General features: G+C 49.4%; 16 protein-coding genes across 16 annotated transcripts; 7 read left to right on the forward strand and 9 right to left on the reverse strand.

The window, feature by feature from the left end:
• Positions 1–293: 293 nt before the first annotated feature.
• On the reverse strand, positions 294–1,053 carry ASPWEDRAFT_40545 (type II 3-dehydroquinate dehydratase). The gene has a single exon (XM_040835343.1). The coding sequence runs from the start codon at positions 839–841 to the stop codon at positions 386–388; it is 456 nt and encodes a 151-aa protein (XP_040689016.1). The 5' UTR covers positions 842–1,053; the 3' UTR covers positions 294–385.
• An 893-nt stretch (positions 1,054–1,946) lies between these two features.
• Positions 1,947–3,191, forward strand: ASPWEDRAFT_27985 (inositol monophosphatase family protein; the record flags this gene model as incomplete). The annotated part of the gene is made up of 6 exons (XM_040833074.1): positions 1,947–2,118; positions 2,171–2,222; positions 2,272–2,360; positions 2,401–2,845; positions 2,902–3,033; positions 3,083–3,191. The coding sequence occupies 6 exons, from the start codon at positions 1,947–1,949 to the stop codon at positions 3,189–3,191; spliced, it is 999 nt and encodes a 332-aa protein (XP_040689017.1).
• Positions 3,192–3,338: 147 nt separating this feature from the next.
• On the reverse strand, positions 3,339–4,394 carry ASPWEDRAFT_155085 (shikimate dehydrogenase family protein; the record flags this gene model as incomplete). Its single annotated transcript, XM_040829676.1, has 1 exon — positions 3,339–4,394. One exon carries the CDS (start codon positions 4,392–4,394, stop codon positions 3,339–3,341), a length of 1,056 nt encoding a protein of 351 aa, XP_040689018.1.
• Positions 4,395–5,695: 1,301 nt separating this feature from the next.
• On the forward strand, positions 5,696–7,446 carry ASPWEDRAFT_27987 (sugar porter family MFS transporter; the record flags this gene model as incomplete). Its single annotated transcript, XM_040833075.1, has 3 exons — positions 5,696–6,232; positions 6,302–7,018; positions 7,069–7,446. The coding sequence occupies 3 exons, from the start codon at positions 5,696–5,698 to the stop codon at positions 7,444–7,446; spliced, it is 1,632 nt and encodes a 543-aa protein (XP_040689019.1).
• A 423-nt stretch (positions 7,447–7,869) lies between these two features.
• Positions 7,870–8,979, reverse strand: ASPWEDRAFT_27988 (Gfo/Idh/MocA family protein; the record flags this gene model as incomplete). The annotated part of the gene is made up of 1 exon (XM_040833076.1): positions 7,870–8,979. One exon carries the CDS (start codon positions 8,977–8,979, stop codon positions 7,870–7,872), a length of 1,110 nt encoding a protein of 369 aa, XP_040689020.1.
• Positions 8,980–9,567: 588 nt separating this feature from the next.
• On the forward strand, positions 9,568–10,641 carry ASPWEDRAFT_27989 (sugar phosphate isomerase/epimerase family protein; the record flags this gene model as incomplete). The annotated part of the gene is made up of 1 exon (XM_040833077.1): positions 9,568–10,641. One exon carries the CDS (start codon positions 9,568–9,570, stop codon positions 10,639–10,641), a length of 1,074 nt encoding a protein of 357 aa, XP_040689021.1.
• Positions 10,642–10,696: 55 nt separating this feature from the next.
• ASPWEDRAFT_40549 (putative ethanolamine kinase) lies at positions 10,697–12,907 on the reverse strand. Its single transcript, XM_040835344.1, has 6 exons — positions 12,855–12,907; positions 12,542–12,780; positions 12,373–12,484; positions 11,829–12,286; positions 11,419–11,765; positions 10,697–11,367 (listed from the first exon to the last, which is right to left on the reverse strand). The coding sequence occupies exons 2-6, from the start codon at positions 12,716–12,718 to the stop codon at positions 11,193–11,195; spliced, it is 1,269 nt and encodes a 422-aa protein (XP_040689022.1). The 5' UTR covers positions 12,719–12,780; positions 12,855–12,907; the 3' UTR covers positions 10,697–11,192.
• A 633-nt stretch (positions 12,908–13,540) lies between these two features.
• On the reverse strand, positions 13,541–15,195 carry ASPWEDRAFT_40553 (cysteine and histidine-rich domain-containing protein). Its single transcript, XM_040835346.1, has 3 exons — positions 14,958–15,195; positions 14,325–14,853; positions 13,541–14,262 (listed from the first exon to the last, which is right to left on the reverse strand). Exons 1-3 carry the CDS (start codon positions 15,061–15,063, stop codon positions 13,950–13,952), a joined length of 948 nt encoding a protein of 315 aa, XP_040689023.1. The 5' UTR covers positions 15,064–15,195; the 3' UTR covers positions 13,541–13,949.
• ASPWEDRAFT_40556 (glutaredoxin family protein) lies at positions 15,016–15,979 on the forward strand. The gene has a single exon (XM_040835347.1). It carries the CDS (start codon positions 15,349–15,351, stop codon positions 15,670–15,672), a length of 324 nt encoding a protein of 107 aa, XP_040689024.1. The 5' UTR covers positions 15,016–15,348; the 3' UTR covers positions 15,673–15,979.
• On the reverse strand, positions 15,739–16,751 carry ASPWEDRAFT_27993 (HpcH/HpaI aldolase family protein; the record flags this gene model as incomplete). The annotated part of the gene is made up of 5 exons (XM_040833078.1): positions 15,739–15,840; positions 15,899–16,120; positions 16,174–16,403; positions 16,453–16,545; positions 16,595–16,751. The coding sequence occupies 5 exons, from the start codon at positions 16,749–16,751 to the stop codon at positions 15,739–15,741; spliced, it is 804 nt and encodes a 267-aa protein (XP_040689025.1).
• Positions 16,752–17,161: 410 nt separating this feature from the next.
• ASPWEDRAFT_40558 (uncharacterized protein) lies at positions 17,162–17,965 on the reverse strand. The gene has a single exon (XM_040835348.1). The coding sequence runs from the start codon at positions 17,748–17,750 to the stop codon at positions 17,439–17,441; it is 312 nt and encodes a 103-aa protein (XP_040689026.1). The 5' UTR covers positions 17,751–17,965; the 3' UTR covers positions 17,162–17,438.
• A 986-nt stretch (positions 17,966–18,951) lies between these two features.
• On the forward strand, positions 18,952–19,931 carry ASPWEDRAFT_40561 (uncharacterized protein). The gene is made up of 2 exons (XM_040835349.1): positions 18,952–19,440; positions 19,501–19,931. The coding sequence occupies exons 1-2, from the start codon at positions 18,982–18,984 to the stop codon at positions 19,873–19,875; spliced, it is 834 nt and encodes a 277-aa protein (XP_040689027.1). The 5' UTR covers positions 18,952–18,981; the 3' UTR covers positions 19,876–19,931.
• A 542-nt stretch (positions 19,932–20,473) lies between these two features.
• Positions 20,474–21,041, forward strand: ASPWEDRAFT_172164 (profilin; the record flags this gene model as incomplete). The annotated part of the gene is made up of 4 exons (XM_040830899.1): positions 20,474–20,486; positions 20,546–20,646; positions 20,717–20,851; positions 20,907–21,041. The coding sequence occupies 4 exons, from the start codon at positions 20,474–20,476 to the stop codon at positions 21,039–21,041; spliced, it is 384 nt and encodes a 127-aa protein (XP_040689028.1).
• On the reverse strand, positions 20,980–22,189 carry ASPWEDRAFT_183428 (uncharacterized protein). The gene has a single exon (XM_040831979.1). It carries the CDS (start codon positions 22,059–22,061, stop codon positions 21,360–21,362), a length of 702 nt encoding a protein of 233 aa, XP_040689029.1. The 5' UTR covers positions 22,062–22,189; the 3' UTR covers positions 20,980–21,359.
• Positions 22,190–22,348: 159 nt separating this feature from the next.
• On the forward strand, positions 22,349–24,645 carry ASPWEDRAFT_172166 (HET domain-containing protein; the record flags this gene model as incomplete). The annotated part of the gene is made up of 2 exons (XM_040830900.1): positions 22,349–22,772; positions 22,823–24,645. 2 exons carry the CDS (start codon positions 22,349–22,351, stop codon positions 24,643–24,645), a joined length of 2,247 nt encoding a protein of 748 aa, XP_040689030.1.
• Positions 24,646–24,726: 81 nt separating this feature from the next.
• ASPWEDRAFT_73654 (uncharacterized protein) lies at positions 24,727–25,956 on the reverse strand (the record flags this gene model as incomplete). Its single annotated transcript, XM_040839356.1, has 1 exon — positions 24,727–25,956. A coding segment is annotated over one exon (1,230 nt), but the record flags the coding sequence as incomplete, so codon positions are not given.
• Between the last annotated feature and the right edge of the window lie 278 nt (positions 25,957–26,234).

The following is a 26,234-nucleotide window of genomic DNA, read 5'->3' on the forward strand; positions in this document are numbered from 1 at the left end:
GGCCTCCTCGCATTGTATCCAAGGATACAATAGTGTCTACTTATAATTCTAGATATATATTTAGGACATGTGTACATTGCGGATGCAAGCGGCAGGCGTTTAACATGCAGCCATCCAGATATGGTTTGCAAAAAGCAATCGGACACACCAGGAACTTCTCACTTGTATATAATACATAAGACTATGAAAAATAAGATGAGATCGCCAAGATGGATTCCGATATACCAGTGCGTGATGCAATAAATATGACTGGTTTCTCTAGATTATTTGGAGATCTCACTCCATTACCGGAGAAGTGTAAGCTCTTTGCATATAAAATTACAACACAGACAAGATTAAACCAAACAAGAATTTTAAGTTATATACAGAACAAGTGAAAGTAAATTTACAATTTCTCATCTCTCGCCTTGAAGTTCGTCACGACATGATCCACCGCAACCTTATATCCATAAACCCCCAAACCAACAATAATCCCCGAAGCCTTATCACTGAAATAGCTGTGATGTCTCCAGGGCTCGCGCGCATGGACGTTACTCACATGCAGCTCGATGAAAGGGATGCTCACGCCGAGCAGGGCATCGCGAATTGCAACAGAGGTATGTGTGAAGGCGCCGGGGTTGATGATGATACCGTCGACGTTACCGCGGGCAGCCTGGATGCGATCGATGATGGCACCTTCGTGGTTGGACTGGAAGGAGTCGAGGGAGGCACCGAGGGAGGCGGCGTGGGATTTGCAGTTGCTCTCGACGTCGGAGAGGGTGGTGCTGCCGTAGATATGGGGTTCGCGGGTTCCGAGCAGGTTGAGGTTAGGACCGTTGATGAGGAGGATTGATTTGCCCATTTCGAGTGTATTTGATGTATATCGATATGGTGGAGAGATGGTAAGTAGATGAATGTGGTCAAAGTTCAAAGTAGAACTGAGATATATGAATCGAGGCAAATCAAGTGCATGAATACATCAACCCCCGCCAATCAACCTCGTGGCATTGGCTATTTCATAAGATCATCGGTTAATTGTTCTGGACCTTAGATTTATCCCATGTTACAATGTTGTAATCATGGTGGATTGTGGAGTCGCATTCCCCATAAAAAAAATTGAGGGGTTTCCCTCAGGGATAAACGGATAGCCGATGGCGACAGACAGAATGCTTTGCCGGTGCCGAGACAAAACCACAGCATTACAAGGAGGGGTAACACTGATGATAGGGTGGTTATAAAGCCCCATTTTTTTGATTCTGGTTAGAATTTGTCCTATGACATTTTTTTTGCTTTTTGACTTTTCTCATTGTGACTTTCTGGTCTGCGAGGTGTTGAAGTCTGGTGTTTATATCAAAGTATATCGAGATCGAGATCTCCGGCTTCGGCCTTGGGGAACTCAAACTGGCTTGACCAGTTACCAGCAATGCTTAGGATGATGTAAATTGTATGAAGAAGATAGCAGAATAGAATGACTATTCTTCATCACGGATTGGCCAATATCAAAATCCTCGAGTACCGTAGCAATTGTCAGCATCAGAAGACAAACTGTGCCCTATGCCACTGTTCAATCGAATAGCAGCAATCTTCTGGAACCACTGGGATTTCCATGCATATATCCACGTTTCAGTCATCTACACAGATGTCTAGCCAATGCATACTGCAAGCCACTCGAACTGCTGTACCCTAAAGCATGATGACCATGCTGGCAGCAAAACTTCCTTTGCTCCACCTGTGGGGACCTCCGATAAACGGTTACTCACGGAGTCACTCACGGTGAGCAGATCAGTCAAGGTCAGCAGAAATCGAAATCGTAACAACTCCATCTTCTCATCTTTTGGCCATCTGTTGTTGTTTCTCCATCTTTCATTTCTTCTGTTACTGCTTGGTACCATCTGCTATCTTAACCTGTCACCAAGTATCTTCTCAGAACCTGTCAGAACTCACGTTAACCCCGCATTGCCCGCATCATGACTCAATTCAGCCGAGAAGAGCTAGACGAGATCTACAACTTCGCCGTAGACTTGGGTCGTAAGGCTGGGCAGTTTTTGATGGATGGTGTTGAGAAAAGAATCGGAGGAACAAGCCAGGCATTTACGGAGAAGGACAGCGCGGTTGATATTGTGACTCAAACCGACGAGGGTATTTGCTTCCGACTGAACTGACATGATCCACGGATACTGACTATGGACAGATGCGGAGGCACTTATCAAGAATGCAATCCAGGAGAAATATCCCACCCACAAGTGAGTGTTTTTGTACCTGAATTGAGGCAATCACTGACAAATGCGACAGGTTCCTGGGAGAAGAAACATATGCCAAAGGACAATCGCGCGACTATCTGATTGACGAGAAGCCAACATGGTGCATCGATCCGTTGGACGGTATGCCATCCTTCTATATATAAGTTCTTTCGGCTAACAGTGCCAGGAACCGTTAACTACACCCACATCTTCCCCATGTTCTGCGTCTCGATCGCTTTTTTGGTCGACCACCGCCCTATTATCGGTGTCATCTACGCCCCCTTCCAAGACCAGCTATTCTCTTCTTGCATCGGCCGCGGCGCATGGCTCAACGAGAAGCGCCAACTACCCCTCATCCGTAACCCTTCCATCCCGCCAATGCCCCCCAACGCCCCTAATAAGTGCATCCTCTCATGCGAGTGGGGCAAAGACCGCCGCGATATCCTCGACGGCAACATGCATCGCAAGATCGAGAGCTTCATGAACCTGGCAGCAGAGAATGGTAGCAGGAACGGGAAAGGCGGTATGGTACATGGTGTGAGGAGTTTGGGAAGTGCCACGTTGGACCTGGCGTATACGGCTATGGGGGCCATGGATATTTGGTGGGAGGGAGGTTGTTGGGAATGGTAAGCGCTTTTCTTTCTAGGTCTATGCCTGCTTTATGACTAACTTGATGCTATAGGGATGTCGCTGCTGGAGTTGCGATTCTTCTCGAGGCTGGTGGACTGGTCACCACGGCCAACCCCCCTGAGAATCCCGACACAGCTCCTATTGAGGATGTCAAGCTGGGAAGTCGATTGTATTTGGCTATTAGGTGAGATTGTCGCTGTCTGCTTGCTGAATGATAATGCTAATTCTGGCAGACCTGCGGGCCCCTCGGAGACTGAAACAGGACGACAGACGCAAGAGAGGACTGTGCGACAGGTATGGCGACGGGTACGCGAGCTTGAGTACTCGCGACCTGGAATTTAATGGATATATACTCAAGGACATTACGCTGTGATGGTCAAATTATATATATGGTGTAGATACCGCATAGATGTATTGGATAATCGTGGTCTATAGCACATGCAATTCTCTAAGACTTTATACAAGAACGTAAAATGAAATACATGGTCATTACAAGTTCGACTTGGGCGCCCGCTCAGCAATGGAATTGGTCACCACATCCTTCACCCGTTGAACCAGCCCCGGTGTTCCAATAAGATCCCGTCCTGTCCACAGGCGAGACTGCTCCAACCCTTGCCAGATCAAGGCCTCCGACCCCAGAATAACCTTCCATCCTGCTGATGAAGCCAGCTCTGCAATCTCAGTCCACGGCACGGGGTGGTAGCACATCTCCAGGATGGCACCCTTGGGCGTGGTGCTAGACGACAAGTTGAAGAAAGCCGTAATGGTTTCACGGGCGGTGATCTCCTCGGGCGACTTGGGCGGATAGTTAGGAATACCCGACACAATGGCAGCGGGGGCCTCCAACTGAGCTACCTCGGCGGGGCTGTAGACAGGGATGAGCTCAGCCTTGTCGGCAGAGGGGTTCCGTTCCTGGTCCTCCTTGACGATGGCTTCGATCTCCGCACGGTCCCGGTTGACGATGTAGATCTTGCTAGCACCCAACCACTTGCGCATCACGTAGACGGCTGTTCGTGCAGTGCCGCCGCCTCCAATGATCAAGGCGGGCTTGCCGCGGTAAGGGTCCTCGGTGCCCTCGGGGCGGTTCTGCACCAGGGCTTCGCGGATACCGATGCAGTCGGTGTTTGTGCCAACGTAGCTTGTCTCGCCGTTGGCTTCCTTGCGCAGGAAGATGGTGTTGCAAGCGCCGGCTTGGCGGGCATCCTCGGTCAGGTCGTCCAGGTGAGGCATGATGCTGACCTTCCAGGGCATGGTGACGGACGAGCCGACGAATTTGGGGTTGGCGCGGATAGTGGCCAGGTATTTCTCAATCGGTGGGGATTTTGTGTAAGGAGGAGGATAGGTAGCGGAGGTGCCTGTCACGCTGGACAAGGGGATTTGAGTCCAGTTCAATCCCAGGGCATTGTAGATGGTCTGGTGCAGAGGTGGGGAGAGAGAGTTGAGGAGAGGATGGCCGTAGAGGTAGGCGACACCGTCCAAGTGAGCAGGACAGGTAATAGGCTCTTCGGTGGGCTGAACGCCGCCGGCAGTTGGTTGTGTTGCCATAATGATGAAGATCTTAAGGTGAGGGGGATACGTAGCGATGGCCTGATCCAGGAATGGGGGATCGGTAATTATTTAAAACAGCAGAGAGGGGATGACGCTTAACGACACGGAATCGATTCGCCCTTTGGGGACAAGCGATGAAAGGCCGTTGGTTATTAATTGCGCCGATGGGCAGGCGAGGTTCTCCCAATGGCGGAGAAACGTTTTGCTGTTGTTTTTTCCTCCTGTTTTTTTCTCGCCCCGCAGTTCTTTCTCTTTCTTCTTCCTTTCCTCAACCAGGACGATATGCCAATTTCCCATCAAACTTCCTTCATTCCATCAATTGTCTATCAAAGACTATCACTTCATCAGTTAAACTCGATTCTGCAGACTTGAATGCCACTGATCGGCCCATCATGCCGTCCCAGTAAGTTATCGCCACTATCTCCGAGCAACACCGCGTTAACATCCCGGCAGGCTTTTCTCGGGGAGAACCTTTTCCCCCTTACCGTCGGCCATATTCTTCGCCGATGAACAAATAGGCCCTTCATGAATCAGTCTTCTTGAATAAATAATCAACCCCATGGGGAATCAATTCCCCGCCACCTAGTGACATATCCCCCGCATGGCCTTTGGGTTCCATGATTATCCTTTTTGACCCTGCCTGATCCCCCCTTGATGGACTGAAATCCGGGGAAACACTCTCGGTCTCTCTGGCTGTCTGTCCCATATTACCGCCAAACTCTCCGCATCTCTTCTCCACGATTGCTAGCCCGCATCCCTGTCTCGTTTGGCAGTTAACGGCTTAGCCTCCCCACAATGGCTTACACCTCCCGCACTTTTCGCAGCGGGATCGGAGCGCCTGCGCCAGCGATGGCAGAGATTTCTCGTCCCAAGAGAATGCCCATGTTTCGTGCCAGTCTGACTTTTCGCCCAGAAATTTAATCTGCACAAAAGTCCCGAGACTTGCTCCCAGAGAAAACAACACGCACAGTCCTCTACAGTCTTTGCGAAAGCTAACATTGTTTTGCCGCCGTTCGTTTTCCCACCAGATCAAAAACACTCCTCGAAATCGACTTGATGGCCACTTTGCCCCTTGTTTTTCTCCGCCTTCGCATCACGACGTTTCTTTTAACCCCGGATTCCATCTGTTCGGGTTAGGTTACCGGGAATCCTGTGGCTATATAGACCCCAGTCTGCTCAGGATCATTCTGGTCTTTTTTTCATCACCGTTTGATTCATTGACTCTGATCTACTTCTTCCCCCCACACTTGGCTTTGTTTTTGCGCCGCCCTTCCCTCTGAGAGGGATTTTACTTCACCATGTCTATTCTCAAACTTGTTGAGGATAGACCAACCCCCAGGTCGGTTTACAACTGGAGAATTTATCTTCTGGCCGCTGTCGCTTCCTGCACGTCATGTATGATCGGTTATGATAGTGCCTTCATTGGTACTACATTGGCCTTGGACTCGTTCAAAAGTGAATTCAGCTTCGGTTCTATGAGTGATGCTGCTGTCGATCTGGTGAGCGCCAACATTGTCTCCTGCTATCAGGCTGGTGCTTTCTTTGGTGCCTTCTTTGCATACCCAATCGGTCATTTCTGGGGTCGGCGATGGGGTTTAATCTCATCTGGTCTGGTCTTTGTTCTCGGTGCCGGTCTGATGTTGGGAGCCAACAGCGAGCGTGGGTTAGGCCTGATCTATGGTGGTCGGGTTTTAGCTGGCTTAGCTGTCGGCGCTGGTTCCAACATCACTCCTATCTACATCTCTGAGCTGGCTCCACCTGCTATCCGTGGTAGATTGGTTGGTGTCTACGAGTTAGGCTGGCAAGTTGGTGGCCTTGTTGGTTTTTGGATTAATGTGAGTTTTCCCCTCATTCCATCCACCAAGACTTTAATGTCTGTATTCATGTATGCTAATGTATGATAGTATGGTGTTGATGAAACGCTGGAACCCAGTCACAAACAGTGGTTGATTCCTTTTGCTGTTCAGCTGATTCCATCGGGCCTTCTGCTTATCGGTGCCATCTTCATCCGGGAATCCCCCAGATGGCTCTTTGGTCGTGGTCGCCGAGAGGAGGCAATCAAGAACCTCTGCTGGATCCGTCAACTGCCTGAGGATGACATCTACATGATTGAGGAAATCGGAGCGATAGACCAGGCCCTGGAGGAACAGCGTTCCGCTATCGGTACTGGCTTCTGGAAGCCATTCCAGGCCGCGGCTACCAACCCGAAGGTCAGGTATCGTCTCTTCCTGGGTAGCATGCTCTTTTTCTGGCAGAACGGATCTGGTATCAACGCCATCAACTACTACAGCCCCACGGTTTTTAAGAGTATTGGTGTGCGGGGCACCAACGCTCAGTTGTTCACCACGGGTATCTTTGGTGTTGTCAAGATGGTGGTTACCTTTATCTGGCTGCTGTGGTTGATCGACCACGTGGGACGACGTATGCTCCTGTTGGTTGGTGCTGCCGGAGGTTCTGTTTGTCTATGGGTGGTGGGAGCCTATATCAAGGCCGCAAAGCCCGAAAGCAGACCGGATGATGCAGGAATGGATGGTGGTGGTATTGCAGCCATGTTCTTCTTCTACCTATGGACTGTTTTCTATACTCCGACCTGGAATGGTACACCCTGGGTCCTCAACTCGGTAAGCCTGTCTCTCTACACTTGGGGTGTCAACTCTACTAACATGTACAGGAAATGTTCGATCCCAACATGAGATCCCTTGCACAAGCCTGTGCGGCAGCATCTAACTGGCTCTGGAATTTCTTGATTTCGAGATTTACGCCGCAGATGTTTTCCAGCATGGAATATGGCGTATACTTCTTTTTCGCGTCGCTGATGATCCTGTCTATCATCTTTGTATACTTCCTTATTCCTGAAACCAAGGGTATTCCTCTGGAAAGCATGGATCGACTCTTCGAGAAAAAGCCTATCTGGCGCGCACATGGACAAATGCTTGCTCAATTGCGCGAGGATGAGGAACGATTCCGCCACGATATCGAGGAGTCGGGCTACACCAAGGCAAAGGATGAGCATGTGGAGGATGCGGCAAGCGTTCAAGCTAAGCTGTGATGTATTGACGCGTTGGGTGTTTGAGATGTGATTGGATTGATGATCTGGGATTACTTTCCTGTATAATTTGAGTGATAACTGCTTGAATAAGCTTGAGATGACAATATATTTTTTTATTATGAATGAATGATGTGCTTAGTGTACTAATTACAGATTTACCAGACATTTGAATGCAGTGTATGAACTACGATCAACGTAATGCATCAAGTATAAGTGTGGACTCTAGGGAATCATCAACGTGGACGGTAACTGGGTATGGCCATTATAGCTAGACCGAGAAACATCCATGGTTTCTACAGAACAAAGATAATCGTGATGAGAGTGTGCATCCAAGTCGAACACTAGTTCTAATAGATATTTAGTGGTTTTCAAGGTCAGAAATTGAATGACTAGATTAACAAATCTATAGCTAAAGTACATTTTCTATATTTCATTCTTGAACAGATCTGTGTCTATATCGACAGTTTGTCCAGTTTCCAGCGCTTTCCTGGCTGCCTGACAAACAATCAGAGCTCTCAATCCTTCCTCGCCCGAGCAGCTGGGCTGTGCATTACCCCGAATAACCTCTACAAAGTGCGCCAACTGTAAATCAAAAGGCGTGGCATCCCCAACATCATACCGCTCCACCGACAAAGTCTCATTCCAGCTCTTATCAGGCTTTCCATCATAGCTCCAGCGCGTCATATCCGGCACACTCAGAGAGGCATTCGAGCCAAAGATGCGGTAGAAGTCTGAATCACCGTTTGTCGGGCTCTTGGGGATGATTGGGTTTTCGCCCGTGCCGGTTTCGAAGTTATGCGGCGATGGGGTAGCGTCGCAGACCAGAAAGGTTCCTACGATGCCAGACGCGAAGCGGAGAGTGAGTGCTGCGCCTTCCTCTGCATCGTGAGGGGGGTTGGGACGCTGCGGGAGGGTCTTTTCGGCGTGGATGCGAACGATGGGACCGAAGAAGTGATGCAGGATGTCGACGTCGTGGACAAAGTTAATAGGGATGACACCGCCGGAGGATTTCGCGCGACGCCAATCCGTCGGGGGAGCAAAGTAGCTTTGAGGCTTGTAGAGGGTCCAGAGACCGTTGACGGCGATGATGGAGCCCAGGGAGCCAGCGTCGAGGATCTGTTTTGTTTTGTAGACGTAGGGGTTGAAGCGACGGTGGTGGCCGACGAGGAGCTTGAGGTGAGCGTTTTCTGGCAGTTGGGCGAAGCGAAGCAATTCCAGGCCGGACTCGATGGAGTCGCTGACGGGTTTCTCGACGAGGACGTGGATGCCGTTGGCGAGGAGATTGCGTGAGATGGGGACGTGAGTGTGGTTGGGGGTGCAGACGATGGCGGCGTCTGGTTTAGGGATGGAGGATGAAGCCAGAAGAGCGTCGAGGGAGGGGAAGTGGTTTGTGTTGAGTTGTGAAGCTGTCGCGGGGCCGCTGGGAGCTGGGTCGATGAGGGCGACGAGGTCGGTGTCTGGGTTGGAGATGACGGATTGGGCGTGGCGAGGGCCAATGAGACCAGCGCCGACGACGATGACTTTGACGGACATTTTGAATGGTTTGATTGAATCGAGTCTAGGATGAGTGGTGGAGATGTGCTGTATATGTACGTGCTAGTCGAATCTCCAGATGGAGACAATCCGGGGAAGAAAAGACCCTGGCCTGCAGCGTTCACTAATGACTCAGAGTGTTTTATTCGCTGTCTGCATGTCATAGGCTATGAATTACTCCGATTCGAATGTTCATAAATGCAGCATTTTAATCAACTGGAACGCGACAATAATGCCAATCAGAGCCTTCGCGTGGGGAAATCCATTGCTCCGGGTAAACGCAGCGATGCTAAACGTTCTCCCGCGCTGCATTTTCCCCTCTGCCCGTCCTGTTTGGTTGTCCTGCGTTGATCCACGCAATCCTCGATTGGTATTCATATTTCCATTCGAAAGGCATCCATTAAAAGCATCGCTAATGGTCTGGTCCCCTCTTTGGCTGTTTTCTCGAAAGTCAGCGTCACTTGATCTTTTTCAGCTGCCTGTCGTCCATTTCTGCTGCGCGGTTCAGCGTCTTTGATACCTGCTTCTTAACACCAGAACATCTATATAATATAAAATTCACATCAATAATCTATCAAGCAAGTCAAAATGCCATACCAAAACGTGAACCGTCCAGGAATTGCGTCCATGTCGCTTGGTCGCCCATGGATCCACGATCTCCCTGGAAAGCTTCACCAAGCTGCCCGATATGGTTTCGAGGGAATCGAACTCTTCTTCGACGACCTCGACTGCTTCGCCCAATACTCCTGCAATGGCGACGTCACTGAAGCCGCCCAGCGAACCCGCCAACTGTGTGAGTCGCTCGGTCTCACCATCATCTGCCTGCAGCCCTTCAGCTTCTACGAGGGCCTGCTAGACCGCAAGGAGCACGAGAAACACGTTACTGAAAAGCTGCCTCGCTGGTTCGGCATCGCCCGTATCCTGGGCACCGACCTCATCCAGGTCCCCTCCAACTTCCTCGGCGCAGACCCAGAAACCGGTCTGTCGCGCACCTCGAGCGATCGTGCCCTCATCGTCTCGGACCTGCAGCGCATCGCCGACTTGGGTCTGCAGCAGTCACCTCCCTTCCGCTTCGTCTACGAAGCACTCTGCTGGGGCAACCACATCGACACCTGGGAGGCATCCTGGGAAGTGGTTGAGGCCGTTAACCGTCCCAACTTTGGTCTCTGTCTGGACACTTTCAACATCGCCGGCCGTGTATACGCCGACCCGGCCTCGCCGACAGGCAAAAACCCCAACGCAGAGGCCGACCTCAAGGCCTCGATAGCCCGTCTCCGGGATAATGTCGATCCTGCCAAGGTGTTCTACGTGCAAGTCGTCGATGGAGAGCGACTGGCTGCGCCTCTGGATGAGAAGCACGAATTCCACGTCCCAGGCCAGCCCACTCGTATGAACTGGTCTCGAAACGCACGCTTATTCGCCTTTGAAGAAGACCGCGGCGGCTATCTACCCGTCTTGGACGTGGCCAAGGCGTTTTTCGACATTGGCTTCAAGGGCTGGGTGTCGCTGGAGCTGTTCTCCAGGACGCTGGCTGATCCCAACCCGCAGACCCCCCAGGAACATGCCCGGAGAGGCAGTGAGTCGTATCGCAAGTTAGTGGCTGCTTTGAAGTTGGATGGGTCGTATTCCCAGCCTTCGTCGCCTCTGCAGCACCGTTTGTAATTATGTATTTTCTATCTTTTCTTCTGATTTATTTGCACTATAGACTGCAGATACCTTCATGATGTATGGCTGTGTTTATTATGATAAGATTATGTATATACTTATGTCTATTATACTGTCAATGAACATGCACTTCATGTTCTGTCTATATCTTTAACTTCAATTTATTTCAACCGCCAAGCATTCTATTATTATATCTTTCCGAGTATGTATATATCATTCCCTCGGCGCCTTGAAACACCAAAAAGTCGTTGAAGACAAGCCCTCCTGTCCTGTAGTTAGTAAAATGTAAAGTAGTACCCTTTTTGTTCTCCCAAGTTTCCGCTCCCAATGAAATATTGTCTATCAGCATATTTGCACTCCGCGAGGGAACTTTGTTGAACCCCTCTTCAATCAGAGCGAAATGAAAAACTCAGGCAAAAACAGCACGCGCGAACCGAGTAAATCAAGTACATTATATACAATGTGCATCTTCATCCTCATCTCAATCGCCGTAGTTGTTGGTCACGCGTGGATAGCCGAACAAGGATACGGTGTTGGGGGATGCATGTTTATGCTTCCTGTGCCCATCGTCGCTCGCGCAGGGGAATCTCTTCGCCTGCCTGAGCTCGGGAGCCGTCGGTTTCCCGGCGCCAGGCGTAGTATTCCCCGAGACGAAGATCGGCGTACGAGGCGTAGTCGAAGTCGATCTGCGAGATCTGTGCTTGGATGAGGCCCCAAACACCCCTGTGCTTGTTAGTATGTGGCATGGATCGTCCCAGGTGGAATGAAACTCACCAGAACAACCCGGGGAGACCGCGGAAGCGATCCACATCTTCAAACAGCTGGTCTACGGTTTCCTGCTGAGCGGACTCTGCGATCCCCTGGTATTTGCTGTAGCTCTTGACGTATTCGGTCAAGAACTGCCGGCGAACGGCCCTGGTGGGCATCATGTTGTAATCGCAATCGTACCCACACCACTCGGCGAGGTGGTTGGCAATGTCAAACGCAGCGGGAGAGGCCGTCGCATATTCGTAGTCGATGAATTGCACTGTTTCGGCTTCATCGTCTGACTTGTTGGATTCCTCTGACCGTGGAAGAACGATCACGTTGGCGCAGAGGAGATCGCAGTGCGCAAAGACCAGCTAAGAAACGGGTTAGAACACTTCATATTGGGAGTGCCTGAAGATTAGGGGAAATCAACGTACCCCACCATCACCAAGGCCCTTTCCATCATCGAATTCACGCACGACCCGTTCAAACTCCGTCTGCAGACCTAGTCGCTTGGCACGCTGCTCTTCAGTCGTAGTTGGAAGAACAAGGATCCATTTCTGGAGAACCGTCCACATGTTGGGTCCAGGTTGCCGCGGTTGAATTGCGGTTATGTCATCCTCTTGTTTGACCCGGGATTCCAAATCGAGATCTACTTCGTGCATCATAGACGTGGGTTTCTCGGTTGTGGGGGTCGCTTTGTTCTGAATTGGCAGGACCGCATGCCATTGTCCTAGCCTTCTGGCCACGCCACGCCAAATCGGAGCCTGCACCAAGTCGGCGTACGTAGTGGGTTGACCACGGATGAACCGATAAAGCAAGCCATTCTGGAAGCGTGCCAGAAGGGGAGGGGCGAGACCACGGCTGGCAAGCAGAGCGTGGGAGTTCATCTCTCCTATAGCAATCACAAATCTACTCAGCAAAAGTCGCAATGGGCAAGGCAAGGAGGGAGATTAGGCATGTCACAAGTGACGGTCATACTTTCGCGGTCTATGATGATCTCCGTGTGGTTACCGTACGCTCTCATCAGTACTGCCTCATTGTCTATCTGCTCCTCGGTCCAGCCAGGTTTGCGATTAATGATTTTGAGAAGCTACACAGATCACGTTAGTTCTCCAGAGATCGTTTACGGAGTTTTCCTAGAACACACAGTGTTGGTGATGCCGTCCGTAAACCGCACGAACTCGATCTTGTTGTCTGCGCCCTCCCAGTGGGGGTTCAGGGTCAAAATGAGCCTCAGCGCGGAGGCTTGCGAGTCCGCATGGTTGTACGACTGTGCAATGTATCTGAGGGAGGAAAGGGAACCGTCACTGGATGTGGAACCCATATTGAAGCGCAACTTGTCTTTTTTTTATTTTTCTTGGGGGCGATAAGCGACGGCAAGGAGTTCTGCACAGCAGTCGCAGTTAGTCTTTTTTGCGAAGAAAAGTTTAGACCGCCAGATGCAGCGGTGTCCGACCAACCTAGCTTATCCCGCGCTCGTAGGAGAACAACCAAACGTTTGGTATAATGATCAGGGGAGAAAAAGCATAAATTGACCGGCAATTGATGCGACGAGAGAATTATGGAGTGAAATGGGTGGCAAGGCTGAGGGGAAAAAGCAAAGGGAAAAACAAGCCCAGGGGCCGTAGAGGTGAACGTTGCTGGTCTCGTGCCCCTGAGCCTTGATTGGAAGATGCCCGCCCGGATTTCAACCCCTCCATTGCTAAAGCACTTTCCCCTCCCGCCATGGAGAAGGGCCTACAACTGCCAGACGAGAGCTATTCCGGGGATAGCCACGTGCATGAAAGCAGTATTCAAATCATAACTACATGCTTTAGGTCATTATTCTCCCTCCAGCTGTCAGGCCAAATTGTGCGGAATGACCGGTTTCGTACTACTCCGCATGTGATCGCACATCATGTGACTCTCTCAACAAAAGCCCCACTTCAGCCTGAGGTCTTAATATCACGTGCTTTCACCTGATGATCCAAGCCCCAGCCCTAACACTAGCTGACTACGGTAACCATTAGCGCCCCCCACCGCTCCTTTAAATACTGCTCCTGTCCGTCCACCCTTTTGATTTTTTTTCTTCTTTTTTCTCCATCATCAGTAGCGGTTTACATACCTTTAATGTAAATCTATCGGAGCTCAGTCAAAGTACTGCTCGCTGAGGGCTATTCTTGTTTGGAATTAACTCCATGGGTTTCCCTCCGTTCCCGGCTTCGCAGAGTAACGTGGACTTGTTCCGCGTGCGCATCCCTTTTTCCCTTACAAACTATGGCTAGGCTAGGGCTTCATTTCGCAAGAAAAGATCCCCAGGCGCTTTAGCTGTGGAGGGGGCGCAACACACCCTTTCAGTACATTCTATGTTGTGTACTCTTGCTCAATCATACAGGCACTTGGTGCTCTTCAGAATAGTCAATCAAATGAATTATTTTCCCGTATATACTCTGTCCTCTCAGCCTTTTCGCGCCTTGTAAGCAGCTCCTGCTAGCTGTATTATTTCAATATTTCTCCACGAGTCAACCGTCATCTATCATACTATCGTCACGTTATGCTAAGTCAATCATCAGACATTAAACCCTCCCTGCCTTTCCAATTTGAATTCTCTCTCCGCTCCACTTGTCATCGCTCTTCAACACTGGCCAGCTGGTTCCGTCTGCCTTGATCAGCGTCAATTCGAGCTTGGTGCCCAGCACGCGGAACTTGGATTGTTCAGGGTCAATCGGCGCAAACAGCTGGTATGTATCTTTGAACCGCTTGTTGTCTGTCGTCGGGAGGTCGAGATCGACCGACGTGGAGGCGAAGTTAACCTTGGCGTTTTCTTTATCGATCTTCTTCAGGTAGAGGGAGGCGTTCACCGAGTGTGGTGTTTGGTAGAAGTCGCTCCTGCGATTGTAGATGTTAGATCAGACTTTATGCATCGTACTCCATCAGATGCTGCTACTCACCTCACGGTCTCGACCTTCTCCTCTCCCGCTGGCTTAACCTTGCCCACGAAAAGATGTTGCTTCTTCTCCTGACATCCTGGGATCTTCAGGAACTCATCAAACTCCAACACTTTCCTCTTGCAGCAGGACCATCCTTTGCTCCCCTCATGGAAAACTGGTTGTCCCGGATGATGCACGCACTTCTCCTCCTCCCGCGATTTAGATGCATCATATCCTGAACCGCACCCTCTCCGCCGGCAAGTCGCATTCGTTGGGATCTCCAGAGATGGGTCGTCGGAGTCTGGTTCTTCGGGAGCCGGCGAGGGCGCATTCGAAGGAGGGGCAATGGCGGGCGAAGCAACAGGTCGCGGCGGGGCAGTTTCAGTTGCTGCCAGCTGTGCAGAAAGGGAAGTGATAGCTTCATCGTTTGCAGGTTTCTTTGCGGGCTCGACGGGGGTGTCGTCGACTGTCGAGTGCTTGCCTGTAGTGCAAGGTGGGATCCCCAGGAATTCCTCAAAAGTGAGAACGCGGGGTTTGCAACATTTCCAACCTGTAGAAATCAACGACAGCCAGTTAGCTATAACTAATCCACCAAACTATCGATCGCATAAATGCAACCGGATTATAAAGTGACACCAAGGTCCTCTCACTTACCCTTTTGTCCCTCGTGGAATACTGGCGGTCCAGGGTGATACACGCACTGCTCCTCGGAGTCGGTGAATTCTTTACCGCATCCCTTGTGGACGCACTTGGATGCCATCTTGTCCGTCTATGTTCTCAATAATAGCAAGAGAGAGACAACGAAAGAAAATATACCACAGATGTCGGAGTTTTTGGCAGAAAGTCGTGGAAGCCAACGGTCGCAGAAATCCCACTCTTCTGCTGCTCGTCGGACCGCCATACGACTCAGTCCCAAACGGGCTTAGCCTAAGAGCTCGAAGGTTCCATCGTAGCTGTTGTTGTTCTCCGACTTCTCCTTCATCGGATCAGATCTACACAATTGCTCCAGTCCAAGATCGAATCGCTCAATCTTATATCAGTGACCATGTTTCCCACAAGAGCTCTCTTCTCTCAAGCAGTTCGAGTAACTCTCTTCACCCGTGCCGGTTGCGGGCTGTGCGACACCGCAAAACACGCCGTGACCCAAGTGCATAAGCGCAAACCATTCGACTACTCCGAGCTGGACATTATGGTTCCTGACAACAAGCCCTGGAGAGATGTCTACGAGTTCGATGTTCCGGTTCTTCATGTTCAATCCATCCAAGACCAGGCCAAGCAGGCACTTTCCGATCCGAAGAAGCTTTTCCACCGATGGACCGAACAAGAAGTCGAGAACTTGGTCGACGAAGCTGAGAAGCAGCAGAAATAAGAAGCTATACATGGATAATCGTATTATTCATTTCAAACGCTATAAAGCTATATTTACACTGGATGGTTAGTAGGTTGGGACCGCGGCGTCTGTCTTGGACCCCTTGGCGGTTTCTAGTGCCTCGGAGAGGAATGTGGGAAGAGCGACAGCGTCAGCAACAACAGAGATCTACAAGCAACCGAATATTAGCAGTTTTCAAGGCAGACTTCTTCAACACGTTACATACCATGTGGAAACCCTGGTCTGCGTACTTCTTTGCAGCTGCACCGCCCACGCAGTAAATACCTGATCGCTTGCCATTGTCGACAGCCGCCTTGTGGATACGCTCAATGGCAGCGCTGAGATCATCGTGGAAAGCACCGAGGACCGGACGGCCGATGTTGTTGCCCAGATCCCAAGGTCCAATGAATAAGACATCAATACCGGGAACCTTTGCGATCTCCTCGACCTACCAATGGGATTAGTTTCAGTATTCGAGAGATTAGGGGGTTGCCAACGCACATTCTCTAATGCCTCCTTAGTCTCAATTTGAACAATCGTGAGAAGAGAGTCATTGGCCTGTTGCAGGTATTCCGGCCCCGTGACACCTCCTGTTGAGCCCATGGCAAAAGGACTCCCAAACCCTCTTCGGCCAACAGGAGGGAATTTAGCTGACTCTACCAGTCTCCGGGCGTCATCCGCAGTGTAGAGAAGCGGCACGACAATTCCGTGGGCTCCTGAATCCAGCGCTCCTTTTTGGGGTTAGACATAAAATCAAATAAAAAAAGGAATAGAGCTTACTCTTCACCATCCAACCTTCATTGGCCGCAATCCGAACAATTGGGCTGACACCGGTGGCAGCAATGGCACCAACAGCCTCGTGCATTTGTGCGTCTTGTTACATTAGCAGCCATATAAACAATTGCTTGCAATATAATCGTACCAGCAATATTTCCATGCTCTGTATCAACACAAATCCAGTCATATCCCGATCTGGCCATGAAGCGCGCATGGTTGGCCCCGGGGAGCATCTGCCATGCTCCAAAGGTTAGACCGCGCTCAGTGCGCAGGGCATTTTGTAGACGGTTGGCAGCTTGCATTTTGATGTAAAAAATACTTCAATGGGTATAATTGAAAGAGAAAAGGAAAGTGATTGAAGAAGAGAAATCAGCTTTCAGGACATTCTACTCAGACAAACATCCCCCACTTCTCTCGCTGTAAGAATTGCCCGAGAAGCGGGAATTCTGCGGGGTTCTGTTTCGGTGGTGGACCGATGATAGGCCGGAAAGTTGTCCGATATATCTCTGTTTATGGAAATACTATTTTGCAGCCTGGAGTACAGTTGAATAGATTGGATGCTCTGAATATATTGGGAGTTGAGTTGAATTGCAGATGTAGCTTCATGTTCACAAAAATATTGCAGACAATACCTTCAAACCGAATTTCAAAAGCAACACATCACACAAACAAACATAATTAAATATATAAACCATATCTTTTCAACAAAGATCTAAACGCCCATCTCCATCACATCATGCCAGAACTCCCAGGAAAGAACACCAACTGGCAAGAACAGCTAGTCTTATCCGCCTTCTTCGCGAGTTCCCCTCGATCCCTCAAGCTTGACAGCCCGTATCGAGCCGAGTTCAAATGAAACGCCACATATCCATGCCTAAAGGCCTTCCAGACACCATGAGCCAATTTTCCATGCTCATCTATCCTGTGCCGATTTTTCTCACCGGGCTTATCGAAATGAGCGAACCCCTGATCAACTCCAGCCGTCACTTTCAATGCGTCCTCGATTGCCTCGTGCAGCGTATCCCGGAAGGTCCACAGAGAATCACCAGCAGCAGCACCCTTTGACTAAAGCGAGACGGTTCCCCGGCCTGCCGACGGGCTCTGCTTGTCATGGAGAGATAATTCCATTCCTCACCTGCGCGGATCTCTTTGGGGAAGGATAACAAGTCGTTGATGAAGGCTACATACTGGCCAATCTGCGGGGCCACCGATATCCAATACAGCAGAGGGTCCTGGACCTCGGGGAACACGATGAACGCCGGGGCAGTGTATACCAGAGGGTTGACTGCCAGGCTGCGCATGTAGGGGGGAAATGCTTCTGTCGCAGTGCTTGGGAGAATATCACCGTGGGACAAGTCCCTGAAAATGGACGGGGGTATCGTGTAACACTCGATGCTCCAACACCGTGGCATTGACCCGGCATGAATGGAATTCAACACCCAGTTTCCAATCAACGGTGAGATCTTCGATGACCTGCTCGAATAATGGCCACCGGCTGCTATTTTGGGGAATCTGAGCCGTATAGCTGGTCGATTTTATTCTAACAAAGTAGATTCAATCATCATGACACAAGGTATACCTGCCCACCAGGCAGCAGTCCAAATCTTCCCTTATATTTTAGGTCTCCCCTTACTAGATAATCCGACCACTCTGTGGAGTAGAGGGCAACCTCTGCGCTGCAGTGGCCAACGTTCCCTGTTCGAACCGCGCCCAGGGCAGTCCCGATAATACTGGCTTAAGCTGTTAGGGTATGTGTGTGGCGTTAGCATAGTTGCTATACTGACCCTCGTAGAGTTCGTTCGTGGAACCCCCTTTTTTTAATATTATACATATATTATTATTATTATTACTCTGCCTACGACTACTACCACTACATTCCTATACCTTTTTATCGTTCCCTTTGTCGAGAGATGCGCTGTAACATTGGTGATTCAGGCCACAGCCCTCTGGAAGACGGCACGACAGTGGTCTGCCTTGGGGACTACATTTCTCTCGGCTCATTCTGCTTCATTTAAAGGTGCGACAGAATTGTGGTGTGGGAGGGCATCGAGGAACCAATGCAGGATTTCAAGAGACGTTTTGGCGACTGAGTCTGATGCTGCGGGAGGGACTGCAGGTCGTGAAAATCAAAACAGTCATAATCTGGGTGTGACAGGAGACGCTTGAGATCCATTTTACTGTTAAGTATTGATTTGAGCGTTGGGGTTATTGTCCATAAGAGCTTCAAGACTGACGGTGTTTAAATAGGTTCATGGTGTCGAGATTGTGACTAAAATCTACAGTTAATAATCTGCAGGCATCAACAAAAGGTATCAGTACTATACCCAATTTCAATCTTTTACCAAAAATATTGATTATAGACTAGCCTAGTGTACCAGTTAGTTCTTGATATTACTATAAAGGCACTAACCTATAATGCTAAAGCGCAGATGATATCACGTGGGGGGCAGGGCTGTGTGGGCTGTGAACTTGTATCAACAACCTGTCATCCAGACATTCATCAAACAAACAACCTCTGTCTATCTTCAAGCAATGGATGCCCCAAAGACATATACACATCAAGCCCTTTCCACACCGGAGCTCCTCGAGTTGATATTGCTGCAGCTTGACTTGCGCACCCTCATCGCCTCCACTCCACAGGTCTGCCGTGCCTGGGCAGCTCTAGTAAAAGAGTCATCATTAATCCAAGAAGCACTATTTATGAAGCCTCTCAGAAAACATCCCAACAGTGAAAAACAGCTCAACCCACTCTTGGTCGATGCTTTCCCCCCACTATTCCAATATCATGATCCTGAGACCCCTGAAGGGGAAGCATATGAATTGCCCCTCACGACCCTGGATATGGTCAAGAGACCGGAGAAGAAAGAGGCATATCTCCGACCAGAAGCAAGTTGGCGACGGATGCTAGTTCAACAGCCCCCAGCAACTACTTTGGCCGTTTATCAAACTTCAGTCTCCTGTCAAGGCTACTCGGGTAGCTATACATTTCTGGTAGAATTCCTCCCATCCATTAGCATCGAGCCGTGCGTCAAATTTCTAATTCAGATCTAGCAAAGGAAGGACCCTGAGAAGGCGCAAGAAGGGATCCGAATGGATCTTCTGTTTGATTTGGTATTGTTAGATGGAGGCATTGATTTTGAATACTGCTTTCGGGATCAGGTTGTTTGGTGGCCATGGATCCCACGGGCGAGTCACTGGGGATGGCAAGAGACCTTGCATGACCTGGGAAATGTCAGGCTTGCTGATATCATGCTGAGCGGTGGTTGTGCAGTATCACATGATGACACAGAGTCGGAATCAGAAAGCGAAGAAGAACAGATTGTGAAGCAGATCAGGGCTGCTTATCGTGACATGGGACTCAAGAAGAAGAATTTGGAAGGATGGGATTCCAAGGAGAACAAGCAGTGGGGTGGGATGTGGGATTAGCCATGAATTCTTGTATAAAGATGAACTACATTAAGCCAAGAAATATATTTATTATAATAACCATATATTACATGCTTTACTCCGAGTAATATCCCTAACACGGAGTGAAATTCTCAAGAGATTGAAGTTTTACTCCTTATATCCATTCCTTCGGTATTTAATCGATCCATGGTACATAGCGATTCTCAATCCCGAATAGCTTCAATATTCAGAGAATTGTCTCGCTACCAGCGATATGAATATCGCTCATAAAAGTACTGCTTAATTTACTGCATTCAGACGAGTGTTAGGGCTTCAGATTGGCTACATATACGCCCGCGTTCTCATATAGATAGAAAATCAGACCTTATTCTCTTGATATGATTAGTAGCTCGTACGGTAATAGTAGCTGACACTAGTCAGCTTCAGCTGAGGCACAAATGGGGCCAGAGTTCAGCTGAAGAAATACGTATCTACGCTAATAGCCGCCCTGAATCTTGGCAAAGCAGGAAGCCAATATACTATGTTATAAAGGAGCCGTACCCCTCTGTCTATCAACCGAACCTACACAAACTTCTTGTCCCTGTATACTTGCGTCCCATATAGGTACACACTCAAAATGAGTTTTCAAGGTACGAGATTATCTAACTATGGCTATACTACACGATTGCTAATCTCTTCCATTTTCCAGGGTATGTTGACTCTAGTCTTATCGCGACTGGCAATATCGACAAAGCCGCTATATTTTCAGGAGTGGGTGACAGTGTATGGGGGACCAGTACTGGTTTCAGCGTACGGCACGCTTATTATCTTTTTACAACGATGGTTTCAGTAACTGATCTATGTTGAAACCAATCTAAAGGCTACGCCTCAGGAGTTGCAGAGCATTATAGAGGGGCTTAGCGATGCGGGTCCTCTACATGATAATGGGCTTTATCTCAATGGGCAGAAGTATCTGGTGACCTCGGCAGACAGAAAGTCTCTTCAAGCTAAGAAGGTAGGTGCCCAAAATCTATATACTGATATAATCTACTGGAAATATATTGGTTTAGGACCATGAGGGCGTGTATGTGTTCAAAACGAATCAGGCTCTTATACTGGCGCATAGTCCTGAGGGGGTGGCACATGAGGCGGCTGCAAGTGTGACCAAACAGCTAGGAGACTATTTAACCGGGATGGGACAGTGACATGGTTTATCTGATCAATATAATGTCATTGTTCTGATATAGAATCAGCTAGCTGTTTACTTAACACCCTAGTCCTGTATGTACACCTGGATGCGGATGACTTCATTTATATTTGTCAGATTGTTTTCTATTATCTGAGATTGTCCAAGTGTAACTGTTCAGGAACACGACGCTCGCTTGGGAAAAGTAGACAGAACGGCCACATAGACCTAATCATGAGTATATTTTATTTAACTGGTACTTGGCTCCCTGCCAGGTGATTCTAGCTATTCTCTTGCAGACAGTTAATATATGCAAGCGTCCCAGGTGTCAATTGAGCTAGAAAATCAGCATCTTATCACCGAACATATTAAACTCATATCCACCATTTTCAACAATCTCGTCGTAGCTGCGCTTCAGCAGATCTTTGCTCGCAAAGGCCGCTGCAAGCACAAGATGTGTGGAGCGCGGCGCATGAAGATTGGTGAGCAGCATGTCTGCAACCTTGAACTCAAACCCAGGATAGATATAGAGACCCGTCCATCCCTCCTGGGGGGTCACAGCACCTCCGGGGTTATCATTTCTGCCAACAGGCTCAAGAATGCGAATGACAGTCGTGCCAATGGCGATCACGAGGCGTCCCTCTGCGCGGGCCTGGTTGATCTGCGCCGCAGCCTTTTCTCCAAAATCAAAGTATTCAGATTGGACTTTGTGGTTCGCCACGTCTCCCTGGTTGATGTGACGAGCCAGGAAGATCTCCGTCGCCCGACGTGCAGTGTAATATGGGCGATTTCCCCTCCCTCTGCGGTGGCCTGGCCCAGCAGTTCTTTGGAAAAGTGAAGCCCAGCGGACGGAATCTGCAGCGACCCAGACGCCTTGGCAAAGACAGAACGATAGGCTTGCGGTTTGCTTTGGAGAGACTCTTGTTTGATGTGAATCTCGCCATTCAAACGTTGTCCATGTTGCTCCAGGGCCGGTGCTAGTTTCTCCAAGGGCTCGAATTTGGGTCAGCTCTCTAGGTGCGGGGTATTGCCTGTGCATAAGACACAGATGAGTATGACCAGCGAATTCCTGCTGTGGTATGCTTTTCTTGGCTAGTAGTTTGGTGTTATTAGCCTTATAGGATAAGTCCTCAATTTGAGTACCTGTGAAGTCATGGTAGATCACTGGATGGAAGGTAGCATAGCATGAATCCTCACTCTGTTGTGCCTACATGTACAACCTCGGATTGCCAAGATCCGCTAGTCCACGAAAGGTCTAGAGAACGAGGCAGAATGAACATGATTCTGCATTTTCCCAACAGTCTGTGACCTTAGCAGCGACCAAAGATGCACTGTCCTCGTTGCAAGGAAATTGCACTTGATGAATTCATCCGGAACGGTTATCAACGATGGACAGAATCGGAAGAAGCGGACCTATCTTTGGATGTCCCTTGGTACCCATCGCTGAGGGTGCTGACTTTTGAGTGTGAACTCTGCAGACTGGTTCGTCAAAGCTTAGAGGCTTCTCTGGTCTTTGAAGCGGCACGGCAAGAAGCAAATGGCGATATTTCAGTAGGAAGAGTGGAGGAGGATCTACTGCAAAATATAAACGGATACCTGGACTTTCCTATGGCCATGTCCTTGCAAATATCTTCATCCACTCTGGATAAAGCGAGGAAGCGTGCCAATTTCATACTCACGGTGAGTGTCTCATCAGGAATATCATGGGGCTTGACTCTCAATGCAGACTTTCGAATAGCAACTGGTTATGGTAAGGTATATGGAATAGGCATTCATTTCTTCAGGTCTGACGCTGAATAGACAACCCGTGGACACAAAAAATCCTAGGCCGAACTGTCGCCAAAGTTCCTGACGGCAAAGAAGCGTTTTCTGTGGTTGATAACTGGATAAGATCGTGTCTAGATGGCCATGAATATTGCTCAGAACCAGCTAAACTACCGCTGCTACCAACTCGTGTGATTGATGTTAGCCCGTCCGAGTCGAATTCAGGCATGGTCTGTCTACGAGACGAGGAAAGCAAAACCGAGCCTGCCGCACCTTATATAGCATTGAGTCACTGCTGGGGCAAAGGCATACCGTTCATAACAACAACCACGAATCTCAAAGATCGTAAGGCTGGGATTAATTTTGGTGAAATGCCCCAGGCCTTGCAAGACGCAATACACATCACCCGTCGTCTGGGTGTGCAATACATTTGGATAGATACGTTGTGCATCGTACAGGATGATATAAAGGACTGGCAAATCGAGGCTGGAAGGATGGTAAATGTCTATCAAGACGCATTTCTTGTCATTGGAGCATCGAATTCCAGTTCAGACGATCATGGGTTCCTTGGTTGTCGAAGAAGTCGAGATTCAATTCGTTTGGCTGATCTGGATTTACAACTCCTTCCCCCGGATGGAGAAAGATGGACGTCTGGGGGAGACCCCGTGTCTCACGAGCCACTACAGAGCAGAGCTTGGTGTCTACAAGAACGATACCTGGCCCGACGGATGCTGCTATACGGTGCAGATCAGCTCTTCTGGGAATGTCGGACAGTCAGCCAGGCCGAAGACGGTGACGCCGTGGCCCATAACCCTCACCATCTTGACCGTCTTTGCGAAACAGCAGCAATTGAGCGAAGCATATTCGGACCGCGACCACTTGGTGATGCAAAGGTGAATTACCGTGGTTGGTACGAAATGGTGGAGGAGTACATGCGTCGCAATATCACTGTTCAGTCCGATCGACTTCCCGCATTATCTGGTCTGGCCAATGCAATGGCTCAGATATCCAAGGATACATACATGGCTGGCTTATGGAAGAAAGGACTAGTCGAAGGACTACTGTGGTCTGGGACAAGCCATGAAAAGCCACTCCAGAGAGCAAGTCCAACTCATGCCCCATCGTGGTCATGGGCTTCAGTCGAAGGGCCAGTCCAGTTCATCGTGTATAGCTTTTTCGAGCGGTGTCGATGGAAGCGTGGTATTGCTGATTATGAGTCACTCGCGACATTTGTCGCTTGTCATCTGGAGACAGATGGGCCAGATCCATATGGAAAGGTTGTCGAGGGAGGACGTCTTCGTCTCCGTGCACCGCTGCTGCCCGTCAAGAACATCTATCCTGCAGACAAGAACCTGCCATCGTCTGATGTATTGATGACACCCCTCAAGAACCCGGTTCTTGATTATGTGGTCGAGGTAGCAATCGAGAATAAATGCATTTATCTGCAGGCAGGATTTGATCAGATACCTACATTAACACAACTGCAGCCACTATCGGTCGTTTTTCTCGCTCGTCTACCAGATGGGAACAGCGGATTCTCTCCTTTTATAGAACATCGATTCGGTCTGTTGGTTACACCCACCGATACGGACAACGTCTACCAGCGAGTGGGTATAATCGACTCTCCAGTGCTGATACAGGATACCGGAGGGATATGGAGGTTTGTTATTCGCATTCTGGAGAGACTGATCCGTCTCTTGGAAAGGTTCTCGACCCCTAAGGCGAGATCTCCCATATCCTTCCTCACACCACAGCTGTTTGTGCCGGACAGAGGTTTAAAGGAGGAACCAGAGGAAGAAATGCCTGATGATCCACTGCCCGAGATTAAACAATATTTGGCTACTGTGACTCTTGAATAAATATTTTTCTTCAGGGCTATATATCGACAGTACGAAGGAAAGGATATTACTTTAGAAGTTGAGATACATTGATCTATTCAGTCAACAACCCGACCAAGTCGTCCACGCCAGATACGAAACCAAATCTCGAAGGTTCTCCACTGCCCTATTTAGGTCAACATCCTGCAGCAAGACAGATGTCAGCGTGGAGCAGATCCTCCCCGAGACATAGTGTACAACATCCCCAGCAAGGGTGCCAGTTGGCGTCCCATATCTGGGAATAAACTCATCCCGACAGCGCTGAACGATCTCCTCACCATCAATATTATCGTAGTCGATAAAAGGCTCTAGAATTGTTTCAACCTGACCACGCAGCGTTTCCAGCGACAAGGAGGTTCTATACAAAGCCTGCAGTTTATCTGAGTATCGCACAACGATTCGATCAGCGATAGCTTGCCAGTCGAATGGATTTAGCGACGGTTCTCGAGTCATGATCAAGTCATGAATATCTCGCTTGATAGAGTCCAGCTGATGGGTAGGGACATGACTTAACCGTGGAAGCTCACTGCCCCCAGCAAACAAATCCAGATGGTATGTATACGCCGTGACGAGATGATCGAAATCGACCCTCGCCCTCTGCGCAGCGAGATCATCAAATGGCGATAGAAACATATGTCGATCTCCACCTGGAGGCTGGCTTTTCCGGCCAAATACCTGCACATCAGTCTGCGGCTTCGTGCGTGCGATCCGAACAACTTCAAGATCGCGCTCGAAATTGCAAAGGATAATCTCAAATCCCGCCTCAGTACGAATGAACCCATCAACCCGACCACCCCAATCAGTTTTAGCCATTTGGCACCCGAAAATCGCACGCTGCTGATCATCTACCGGTCCCCCGATCTTCTTATACCTCGACACCAACTCCCCATCGATACTATCGTTAAAGAGAATCCGGTCCTGGGCGTCCATTGTCCCCCCGGACCCTTTGATTCCAGACATACCGTCTAGATAGAGCAGACGGAGATCTTTTGCCGTGGAATAGGTATGGAGATAGCCATGTTCGGGAGGGTCTTCATTGCTCAGCACCTGCTGTTCTCGTTTATGGTGATGGGAGGGAGGACGTTCAGCTCGATGCGCAAAGCCGATAGCATGAGTTGGTTCGAAAGCCAGCCACTCGAGTCCGGTGATTGGTTCTGCTGTGCCTGTCCCATGATAGAAGTGCATTCCGCGGGGCACGGTGGCTAGATAGAATGACATGCCGTTGGGGTAGACGGAGGAGCCACAGTGGCGCATGGAGGAATGTATGGCGTTGAAGATGTGGTTTGCATTGGGGATGTCTGAGTGGCCGTTCAGGCCGAATGATAGACCAATCAAGGCAAGGAAAGTGAGGAAATATCGGGACAACATGGTGGGATGATGTGGGATGAGATGTCGGGCGCTGCTGATTTATGTATAAGAGAATCGGAGATAATCAGATAAGCGGACGGGGCGCCAGGCAGTTACTATATCTGGTAATCCAGGCCGAACAATCTCCGAGTAGGAGCTGATTGGTGTATAGTACATAGCACGCATCTCCTGACATCGTACACACTAGTAATTGCTATGAAGAC

The sequence above is a fragment of the Aspergillus wentii genome, assembly GCF_001890725.1.
Source record: "Aspergillus wentii DTO 134E9 unplaced genomic scaffold ASPWEscaffold_4, whole genome shotgun sequence".
NCBI lineage: Eukaryota > Fungi > Ascomycota > Eurotiomycetes > Eurotiales > Aspergillaceae > Aspergillus > Aspergillus wentii.